The sequence below is a fragment of the Acanthopagrus latus genome, chromosome 7, assembly GCF_904848185.1.
Source record: "Acanthopagrus latus isolate v.2019 chromosome 7, fAcaLat1.1, whole genome shotgun sequence".
In the NCBI taxonomy this organism is placed as follows: Eukaryota; Metazoa; Chordata; class Actinopteri; order Spariformes; family Sparidae; genus Acanthopagrus; species Acanthopagrus latus.
This window is the reverse complement of record NC_051045.1, coordinates 16,886,871-16,899,050: the sequence shown is the minus strand read 5'-3', so window position 1 is coordinate 16,899,050 and position 12,180 is coordinate 16,886,871. Positions and strand designations below refer to the sequence as shown.

The 12,180-nt window shown below is 39.9% G+C and overlaps 1 protein-coding gene across 1 annotated transcript in view; it reads left to right on the top strand.

Moving 5' to 3' along the window:
* Positions 1-8,733: 8,733 nt before the first annotated feature.
* gnat2 (guanine nucleotide binding protein (G protein), alpha transducing activity polypeptide 2) overlaps positions 8,734-12,180 on the top strand; it is a 10,717-nt gene continuing 7,270 nt past the window's right edge. Inside the window, exon 1 of the mRNA XM_037104278.1 lies at positions 8,734-8,897. Coding sequence (XP_036960173.1) covers positions 8,792-8,897 — 106 coding nt within the window. The 5' untranslated portion in view covers positions 8,734-8,791. The remainder of the gene's footprint in view (positions 8,898-12,180) is intronic.

Here is a 12,180-nt window from a genome sequence, read left to right as displayed (position 1 = left end):
CAACCATAGCTTTTGAGCCAGATGAGATACAAATACAAACTTGATGTCTATTATACCTTTTTGGACCATAGAAAACCCACTGGAAACCCGAATCCCTTTCAGGCGGTGGCTATATTGTATTTGGACGCCGTATTGGTCTCAGGGACCATTGGCTCAGGCGCCCTGGCTAAATCATTTCAGTATGCCCTCAGCTGCATCCATGCCAAATTTGGTGCTTGTAGATAAATTGGTGCAAACAATGGGGTGTAAGGCCCATACTACAGTCAAAACTGCTTTTTTGGACAGCGGCCATACAGGAATTGGAGGATTAAGGGGTCCAGATATACCGGGTCATAAACATAAACATTCCTATGTGTTTCCCATGATCAATTAAGCTGAAAAAGACATCAAGTTAGTATTTGTAGCTCATGTGGTTCAAAAGTTATAGTCGGAACCCTTTTCGGGCAGCGGCCATATTGGATGTCCTCCATCTTGGCCCCGAGGGTCGCTGGCTCCAGCACCCTAGCCTAGCTAAATTATTTCAGTATGACCTGTGCCAAATTTGCCGCTTTTATATGAATTTGCGCGAAATGACCTATTTATGTGCTTAAACCCCCAACTAAGTAACATGCTTACATAACTTATGCTAAGTAGGTATGTTTATCATGCTCATCTTCTGAGTCGCTTCTGTTAGCATGCTAATGTGCTAACTAGCACTAAAGAGGAAGTGCAGCTGAAGCTGTGGGGAGTGTCATTAGTTTTGCTTTTGATAATTAGTCATTATTAAGTATAAATATTGAACACATTTTGTCCTGATGAAGGGGCTCGATGAAAGTCCAAGAATCACTAAAGTCAGTTGGGTTCATCCCCTGGAAACCATGAATATCTGTATAGTCAAGCTAATACACATGTTATGAACACATTAATCCTGTGGTACCTGCATCAGGGTGTTAGCCTGTTGTTGTTCAGTGAATTAGCATGCAGATGTAAGCATTTAGCACAGAAAATTGCTGTGCTGAAGAAGGCTATAACCTCACAGAGCTGTTAGCATTGCTTTGGAATTTGAAATGATTTCACAAAAGATAACATTTGAATCATTCTCTTTTTTATTATATGGAAGTGTAGATGTATCGATGAAAGTGAACTTAAAAAATTAGGCTATGATGAAACTTCATATAAAATCAAATTATTTTGTAAATTCAAAGGTGAATGTATGAAAAACTTCAAAATACTTTGGTCTCTGATGTTTGTTTTATCCATCATGAAGCTTACATATTTAGGGCAGCAACTAATGTTTCCATTATTGATTAATCATTTGGTCTATAACATGTCAGAAAGAAAAAACACATTTTTTCTTGACCATAATCTCCCAAAACACAAGGTTACATCTTCAAATTGCTTGTTTTGTGTGACTACCACTTAAAACCCCAAACTAATGATTTTATAGTTTAAAGAAGAGCTATAAATGCTCATAGTTGAGCTGCAGAATGTTTGTTATAATAAAATAGACTTGATAACTGTCCATCCCTTTCTGTGGGTCTAACCCTGATTAATGACTCTTACAGAATGCAGAATCTTTATCATCACATTTATCGTTACTATTTGATTATTGTGACTTGTCAGAAGAGAGGAGAGACAGCATGATGACAGTGAACAATAGTGACTGTGCAGCCTGTTGTGTAAATCATTATTCTTAGAAAACAACACGCTGGGCTGCAAAACCTCAGAAGGGGGAAGCAGACTAAAAGGGTAGAAGACAGACTGGAGTTTAATTTTAATCGAATCAGGGAAAACAATCAGTGAACCAAACTCCACCGTAGATTCTTAAATGCTGCCAAAACAAGCTAGAAAATGTACTGCACAATTAAAGGACCTAAGTACGGTCACAAGTGATTCAATGCAGGATGTGTAGAAATTCATTCATTTATCATTCCAGAGAGACTATAAATGCAAATCCCTGACAGGACTTATGGGTTTTACATGACAATGAGGTTTCTTGAAAATTATGTCAAGATGATGGAAACCACATGTCTTCAGTCTTGATGTAATCATTTGTGCAACCTGCTTTTTTGGCCATGCAACCTCCTGGTCAGAAAACACATACACTATGCAATGAAGGCATTTAATACTCCAAGATTAAACAGGCGAAAGGAGAAACTGGCAACAAATGGATAAATGACAATGAACTTGAAGAATGAGTCCTGATATGAGCACTGAAACAGTGTTCCCTGTGCAGCCAGCATCCTCTTGTGGTAGTTAGGGGAAGCACCGAAACACACTGCAACAGAGCTCGACACTGCAGTCTATACATTTACAGCTGCATGTGATAAGCTGCTCAGTAACATCATTAAAAAGGAAGCACAGTGTGAACATAAGCACATGTCTACAACACCAAACAGAAATTTAAAAATTAAATATCTTTTTAATCAGGATCAGGCTTGATTTTGCATATAAATCCATTAAGTAATAAGGCTCCAGTGTGAATGAATCATGTGTTTTATTATCTAAAACACGTCATGGTTTAATATTCATGATGCTCAGAACAATCTTATGTATGGAATGACGCATGCCTCTGTTTCATCTGAATTATTTTCGACCCAGTGACATCATATTAAGGGCCTGCTGATGTTGAGTGTTGTTACAATTGAAACAATGCAAGTGATTATTTGAAGAGGTCTCTGTGTTTCCCGAAAAAAATGGAAAAATGTTTATCCAGCTAAAGTCTGGCTGTAAACCATCCCCTGTTAGTTCAATAACTATATTATAAATAATTCTACAATATTTGTTCCCAACATGTTTGAGTGTCTTCCCTCATAAGACTGTCCTTGTTCTCCTTAGAGATGAAGGAGACTCGTAATGTGCCAACATCGTCTCCTGAGGATATTTTCAGAACAGATGAGATGGAACGACTGATCTGAAGTTCACTGTGGTTTCATGCTTCTCAGTGTTGGAGGGCTGTAGGCAGCCCTGCTGAGTGAACAGATGAATGGAGACTTGCAGTCCTTTTCACTAGTTGCCTCTGAAGTTAATCTGTCTGTGGTTAATCCCTCTTCAACTGCAGGAAAATATATGTTGACCTTGGAGACACAGCTTCCTTAAAGGGGCTTGAGTATCGCAGTGTGCACGGAACAGAAAGATTGTGGTGAGCTGAGCCGTGATAGCTCTGTTGTTGTTTTTGCAGTTTGCTAAATGTAGCTGAAGATCTGCATTTTGCACAGAGTGACAGAAAAATAAAGTCATAATCTCTGTTTTTTATTTGCAATTTGGCTAGTTTCCCTTCTTCTTTGTCCAGACTTTAACTAAGACATACTGACGATGGTGATCTGCTGTTGACTTGATAGTTCCCACCAATCAATTAACAGTTGCTGCACTTCTATAATGACTACTTTGATGATGTGCTTGCTCTGCAATGGATACTTAGATAACATGGTTCATATGGCTATTACTAGGATTTCAAATAATAATAATGTGACCTATAATGAGTGCTTTGATCACAACTTCTTTAATGACCACTGCAATAATATGAAGTGAATGAGCATCTGGAAGAGTACAAAGATGGATGCTACAGTATTTTATTTTTTTGGTTTGTGCTGTGCCAAAAAATGAGGTAAAGAAGGGTCCATTGATCAAAGAATGCATAATAAAAGTATAAACTACTTACCATTACAACTTAATATGCTCAATAGCAACATTTTTTCCGTTGCATTTTTTATTTCATATCTTTAAATGGGGGCTGCACAGTGGCCCAGTGGCTAGCACTGCTGCCTCACAGCTAGAAGATCCCGGTTGGGACGCCTGGGATCTTTCTGTGTGGAATTTGTATGTTCTCCCTGTGCAAGCGTGGGTTTTCACCGGGTACTCCGGCTTCCTCCCACAGTCCAAAAAGAGGTTAATTGATCATTCTAAATTGTCCGTAGGTGTGAATGAGAGTGTGGTTGTTTGTCCGTAGGTGTGAATGAGAGTGTGGTTGTTTGTCTCTATGTGTAGCCCTGCGATAGACTGGCGACCTGTCCAGGGTGTCCCCTGCCTTCGCCCTAAGTCAGCTGGGATAGGCTCCAGCCCCCCCGCGACCCTGCAGAGGATTAAGCGGCGTACATATAATGTGTACAGATGATGGATGGATCTTTAAATGGTATCTAATCTTTATTTTAGCTAACATGTTCAGAAGCTCAGAAGTTAAAACCACAGCCTAACATAAATGATGTAATCTTTAGAAAATAACAGACATAATATCGACAGAAGAAAACAAACCTAGTGTTTGTTCAGTCTTTTTGTGTGTCAGAAAAACCCAAAATGGATGCTTTGTTCTCATTTTTGTTGTCGTTGAAGTGATTATCATGTTGGTGGATATATATTTGCGAAATTAAGTAACAATGAGCATTAATTAACCAGAGCCCATTCAGGCACTCCAGACGAAAAAGGGAAGGAAATATTTAAAATAAATACATAAATAAAAAATGTACTATAGTGGCAAAATCACTGCTCCAAACAACACAGTCAAAGATGATGGTAGTTAAGTATACAATGAAGTTATGAGATGATTTGTGTAAGAGGATTAACATCCAGGTAAATGTGACAGCATGGCGTCACAACAGTTCCCCCATGCGTCACCAGTGAGAGTTCACTTCTTTAGTTTGCAGATGTAGAAAAGCTTGTAGATTAAACCACATGAGCTCATCAGCAGGTGGGAACCTCCTGTAACAGAGCCTGCAGAGGATTTAGAGAGTAACATCACCACACATCACTCTCAGGAAGGAAAGCGGATTCATCCAACTCCGTCAAATTCATACTAGTCTGTTCCCTTTCAGAGCGATGAATGGAGCTCACAGAGGTTTTGCGGAATATCACTGATTGAATGGAGACTTGAGATTGTTCACCTGCCCAAGTGGTTGGCTTGTCTCAGATTTAAGCAGCAGAATCAACTTCTTCATGACTGTAATTTGAGGAGTTTAAGATTCATGAACAAGCGAATGTTTGCTGTGACACAAGAGCTTCACTGATATTTAAGACGAAGAAACTTAATTTGGTTAAGAAAATAAGTGTCAGCTAAATTTCCATCCTCTCTGTACCATGGTGTGCAATATTACTTATATTAAAAAACATAATGTCTCCTGCTCTCCGTTGCACCCACTGACCAAAAAGATGAACTGCTAAGCCCCCTGGGTTGATCTGGGGCTCTGAGGGTAATCTCGTCAACAGATCAGAGACGCAGGGACTGAGCACAAAGCGGGGCTACGCCTTCCTCCCCCTAATGGGATTGGCTACCATAGCTAGATGTGGTACTGCGATTAGCCTGCTTGGAAGCATCCAGGGATTTATGTCTCAAGCACCGTGCCCCGGGCAATTAGCACTTCATGCTTAGGAAGTGTGACGTAGAGAGTAATGCCCCGTATCTCAGGACCGAACTGACATGATGCTGAGGAGTATGAAAGGGAAAGTGTTGTTTGGTTACTTGATGCATTGATACAGTGTGTGCACTTCATCAACACATTTCATGACTGGAGTTAACTTTTTTTGTGTGTGTTTTTCTCTAGATGGGCTGCAATGCTTGTGAGGTTGATCTCATTCTGCGTTCAGATCATATTAAAACAGTTAAAGATTTCATAAGGAGGATTCAACATTTTGATTTGATTTTGTACTTCTCTGTTTTCACCATCACTCACGTGTCTCAATTTTTCTTTTTCAGAGGTTTTCTGTCTGTCAATCCTTTAGCTGCCCGCTGAGCCTATTTGACCCTGACGTCACTAAACTACATCTTGGTCTGTCTCTCTGGCTGAAGGACAAACCCAAGCTCTATTAAACCTGCTTCTCATTACAAACATATGGGAAAAGTAAAGTAAATATCAATGAATTCCCTTCTGGTGTAGGTTAAACAGCCTGCCTGTGTTAGACTTTGATTAAACAGCTTTCATTGTGTGATGTAGACAACTTTTCAGTCCAACAACTACTGGGTGTGGCTCCAAAACTGAAGCCGGATTAACAAACGCCCATGTACTGCTGGACACAAACAAAATAAACACATCTGCAATGGCTCCATTTAACCAACTCTAATCCAATATCAAACTCCATGGCCCCATATCACTCTAAACCACAAATATCTCCTTAACCATAATTTTAAAGCTCACCAGACCAAAGATCCACATCAGATTGTACTCACTCATAGATTGCATCCATGTTCTTCCATCAAGATCCAAACATTATTCTCTGAGTAATTAACAAAAATGTCAAAAAATGCCCTAATGTGAAGAAAAATGTGATAAAACATTCCTGGATCTGTCCCTTTTTCTGGATTAACACCAAAAGTTGATGGGGTCTCTTCTGGGCTGGGATCCATCTCCCATCATGGAAATCCATTCAGTAGGTAGTTTTTGTGTAATCCTGCTGACTCCTATTAGCATGATAAACAAGTTGAAATCTTTCTGTGATCCTGGCCCTGCACGTTGTAGATTTTTCACTGGCTCAGCAAACCTGATTCAAGCGACCAGCTCGTCATCAAACTGTGCTGAATCTGATCATGACCCATTCATTTGAATCTGATTTGTTGGGGCAGGGAAAATAAGTGTTTTAAAATAAGATTACAAGCACAATGAATTTATCAAACTCACCTGTTATGTACCGGTTAAACCTTTACAAAGATATTTGTTGCTTTATTTAGATTAATATTTCTTACATTTATATTTATACATAGTTAACTATATTCTTCATGGTTAACTTTGCTTTTGCATCCACTGGATTAAAAAATAAGGGCAATGCCATATTAAGGTTAACAAATCTTTTATTAAGGACCTTTTAGACCTTTTCCTTTACTGGATAGCACAGCTAAAGATAGACAAGAGGGAGGAGAAAGGAAATCAAATTCAGGCTGCTGCAGTCAGTCGGGCCTGCAGCCCTTTGCAGGACGTCATCCCCTAAACTGTATTATCCAGAGTAGGCAATGCCCAATTAGTACATTATAAAGGATTTATTAACCTTATATATCACTCTCACTTTAGATCAGACAGCTGGTTGACTGTTAAGTGCATAGATATCTACTAATAAATACAAAATAAAGTAAAAATAAAAATAAATCTTAACAACAAAAATGCTTTGTACGGGCTAACAATTAGCAATTAGCTACAAAATTGTTAGTTAAGCTCAATTAAGGTGCATATGATGCTATCATTAACAATTATGAAGAAACTCATTGGGCTATTAATTTAACAGGTTTATGATGCTATTATTAACACTAATATAATTTTATCGACACATAATGATGCTAATGAGCATCTTATTAAAACTTAATGGGCTTCATTACATATTAACCAACACTAATTATAGGGACCTTACAGTATTACCAATATTTCTGTCTCAACATGCTTGTACAGTAGTGTATATTATATGTTGAAACCATAAAAATGACTTGTTGTATCTTAAAGGTGATTTGGGGGAAGACATCTTAATCAGAGAAAAATCTTCATTGTCTGATTTTTTTTGATGCCTAAACAAACTGAGTAAACAAACTGAATCTTAAAGGACAACACGATTCATTTTCATGCTGTTTAACTGTGTTTATATGTGGCGGACCCTGCCATTTTTCTAGCTTCAAACAGTGATCTGGGGACCTTATTTTCCCCTGAGAGCAGCTTGTGAACAGAGGAACATGCAAATCTGCCGCCATCTTTTTTTGGGACTCTAAAATTACTGATTTCCAAACACTCCACTGGATTCTGACGCACTTTGTTAGCCAAAATACAAAGTTAGCGACCTGCCATCTGACTGAATTAGTGACCGCAGCTACAGTACCTCAGAATAAGTCCGCCATCACGCAGGGCGGGAACATCAGAGTCCTCAAGACAAGGCCCACTGACCTCCACCCATCACCCCACAGGCCTGTTCGACCTGTTCAGAGATCAACTGATCCAATCTTGACCCTTCCTGTGCTCAACATCACCGTTTCCAAACTTCTGCTCCTGCTGAGAAACAAGAGGAATATTTACTTTTTAAATATTTTCCACCTGATACAGAAAAAATATAGGTCATGTTATTGCTGAAGACCCATCGAACAGCAGAGTGCAGTGGCAGAGTGCTTTATTTAGCAGGAACCACACCACCTGGGATTTAAAGGACTTAACTGTAAGAAGTTTATGAGAGGTTAATGCCTCCCGCCCCGCTTCGTCCATGTGACTGACACTGAAGTCAAGAGTCGAGGCAGGAAGAACAGTGTGGATGACATCCATCCACATCCCCACACAGTGACTCCAAACCACACATTTAGATCTATCAGGTCGCAGCAACAATGATTTACTATACATGCACAAACCAACAGGCTCCCTGGTTTCAGGAAGTACATCTGTAGTACAAACTGTCATCAGATGTTGCGTATATCTCTATGGACAAATCAAACCAGATCATTCAAGCTGAAAAAAACTGATGAGATCACTGACTCTCAGTGAGCCCAGGTACATGATTGTGTTTATTTTCTCCTTTTTCCTTACATCATTCACTAGTGCCCTCATTAGACTAATAGGATTGACTGGCCAATCAGGAAGAAGGCATTCCTAAGTCAAGGCTTTAAGGAGAGGAGAATTAGCAGGTGGTTTCTCTGTTGGGCTGGGCTACTGAATTGATTTGAGCTTTGAAAGAGTCCCATCTGATCACCTAATCGAGAGAGCAGAACGAAGCCAGGAAGGCTCAAGCGCCTCCCTCTCAATCCCCTTCTGCCTGGAAATCGCCTTTCAGCACGATTAGTGTTGCAACCAGTCTCTGCAGCTTCTCACAGACAACCGTCAAAATTTCTTTCCTTGAGGATCTTGAGTTAGCGGAGGAAGAAAGCATGGGTGCGGGAGCCAGCGCGGAGGACAAAAAGTCCAAGGAGTTGGAAAAGCAACTCCAAGAGGATGCTGATAAGGACTCTAAAACAGTCAAGCTATTACTGCTTGGTAAGTGGACTCCTGAATAGTCTGTTTTTGGTACCAGGCTGCAGGTAATGCAAGGTGCTCAGATTGGCCCGGTTTCAGCTTTAAAAAGATTCAGTGCCTTAGCAACTGTTACTTTATTTTTTCACATTTTGCACATTGTACACAACTGAATGAAGAAAACTTTGTGTTGAGCATCAGGTCTGCAGAGGAGAACTGAAGCCTTGCAGCTGATGCATCAGGACGGCTAAAAAGTGCAGGAGGAAAAACTAAATAACAGGTTTTAGGAAAATCTTTTAGTCAGCTTTTATTGAACTCTAAAAGGAGAAGTCCTAATTTATCTTAAAGATCATTTCATTCATAAGCCTGTACTCATAACTAAATCATGCACTTTGGTTTTATTGACTGGTGACTCACAAATGTCTCCAAATCTTGATTTAGCCATCTGTGTTAAACTGCTGACACATCTGTTCTCTGATAAGTTAGATGTAAGATATGGTGCGCCCAGAGGATTTGCAGGCTGCGCAGATAATTTGTTTCATTAGTCTATTAAAAAGACAGGGGGGCTCTTTAAGCTTGTGCAAAACCGAGAGAGCATTAGTGAGAGTACAGTATGTGCAGCAGATGGAGATAAGAGAGCAAAGACTCCAGGTTGAGCATTTAAAGTGAATCTCCCCAAAAAAGAGGAGTAATTCATAAGAAGTATAAGAAGAGATTAGCAGAGTAGAACAGAGAAATTTTAGTTTGCGTCATTTGAAAGTACAATAAAAACTGAGCATTATTAACACATTTTGACATTAACTACCAATGCACAACATAAATACTGCACAGACATCCTCTTGTGCAGCTGTTTTGAGTTGTGTTTTTACACATATGTTGAAGTATCTTAAATAATTTGCAAGACTTCAGCTGTGAGAGCACTTGAAATAGTACCTAAAATATTTTACTTGTATATTAAATGTCACGGCTTGTGATCAAATTGTTGATTTTCTCTGCTGTGTCTTAAAGTCAGGAAAGACTTTTCAGCTCTGATGGAAGGACGTTGGTGCTTAAAAATAATCATAGCCTTTGGTCTAAATGAATCACAGCACAGCAGCGATATGTCAATCCGATTAGCTAACAGGTTTAGAGCAGATCAACTTGCCGAGGTCTTTGTTGATCCCTCGACTCACTCAGAGAGTATGCAACATGAAGCTGCCTTTTAACTTCTGCGGTGTCAAAATCGCAGGGGAACATTTAAGATGTCGGTCAGGGAGACAGCGATAAACACAAAGTAAACATAAAGATGGCTGCTGATTTTATGTGCCATACCTTTGTGTGAGACTGTAACAAATACAAAACCAAAAGCAAGGCATGAATTGCTAAATGACAGTAAGTTGGAAAAATTGAGTAGATGAAGAATGTAAATGATCTTTGCAGAGCACTGAGCCCTGTGCCGTTGCACCGACGATGCACGTCAAGAATCAAGTATTTACTGTCTGTCCTTTACTATAAAAGCCTGGCAATTACTGCACCTTGAAATGATATTCACAACATATAAAACAGACACTGTTCTCTTCCACTGGATTAACAGAGGAGGTGATTCTTCAACAGTGCAGTATCAGAGATCAGACAGGCAAAGATAAGGTGCCATCTTGTGTTCCCTGATCGACATTGTGAAGGTGGTTAGCTTCTTGTGTGAACTAAATGCTTGAAGATTCTGACAACATACAACAAGTAAAAGCACCAGCCAACCCAAAATGTGGTGAAACTGAGTCCAATTAGTCAGATTCTTCTCAAACCTCATTCATTCAGATGGTTCGAAGAATATTTCCCTTAAAGTCTGCATGTAAGAGGTTTTGTCTGACAAAATGTGCACTGACACTTTTTTTTTCTCAGATCTCCAGAGCTCCATAAATCACATCAGAGCAAACATCTGTTAAAAAAACAAAAAAACAAAAAAAAATGTTTATCGACGATTGCTCCTGCAGGTTAAATACAGACATAGAGCGAAATCCAGATTTAATGCAGAGCCCAAAGACACATTCGCTGATGAGCATGAGCTGAGAGAATGACTCAAAGAGAGGATGACGGCGCTCTTTACAGCTGATGATACTCTCACAGAACCACCTTCCTTTACTGCACGTCACAAATGGGCGAAAAAAAAACAAAAAAACAAAACAAAAAAAACCAACCTTGTTATTGACTCACTAATGACTTCTACCAGAGGAAAAACCGATAACTTCACCCTGAGAGGGGGCTGATGAGGCCTTATGGGTGACGGCGTGATGTCATTAAACGCTCAGCAGTAAGTCTGTGGCCGGAGCTTAATGTGGCTCCAGTGAGAGCAGGGCAGACAGCTTTGGTGGCTCTGTGATGTGATAAATTCCTTCTTACAGTGGTGGAGACATCCTGAGCGGCCTGCAAGCCCTCCAATCCAATTGTGACACCTAAACTGAATGTGTATGTGCAGCAGTCTACATCGTGCATGGGTGTGCAGAGTTGATTTTGTTTTCCTCCCCTGGAATTAAACTCTCACACCTTCTAGACTGCATCTACTCAGTCTGAGCAAGCTTGGAGATGTTAGCGGCTTTTGTTGCAGCATGTTAACGCCAAATTCTGACTGAATTATCCGTGTATGGCAATGGTAAATCTTTATGTGCCAGCGGGGCAGCAAATATAAGAAGCCAAGAACTTGTTGTTGTGTTGCGAGGAGATTACGTTGTTCCTGTTAGCAAGTTCAGCGTCCCCGATTACACCATCACAAGAGTTCACACGTCGCCAAGAGCCAGGGCTCTATCATCGTCGGCATGATTTAACAGAACAGAAACTGCCAGAAATGAATGTGCATATTAAAATGTGTCCTCAGACACCAGTGTCAGGCCTTGCTTTTTATTCACCTCACCCCACCTTCACATACAGAGAGAAGTTTGCTCTGTGCCTGTCTGTGAGTTAGGTGGTTCTTTGTCAAACGTAGTATTTTACAATTCTATCTGGAAGGCATGGTAGTTAAGAAAATAGCTTTAAATCCAAACTCAGACTCATGTCAATTTTGACTATTGATTGTTGACTGGCGCACATCTGCTGGTATGGAGATGTACGTGGGAAGTTTAGGACACAGACTGATTATCGTGATTTTCATGACAAGCCTTGGCGTGATTTCCTGTCAGTCTTTTCCCATTTTGTACAAACGATGGACATCATTTTGAAAACATGCATATAGCTAAAGTTTCGGTCTGTTTTTGTTGGACTGCTCCTTTTACATCGGAGTACATTCTTTGGCTGTTTATGGCTCCCACTGTGGCATGCCAAAGAGAAACACAGCAGT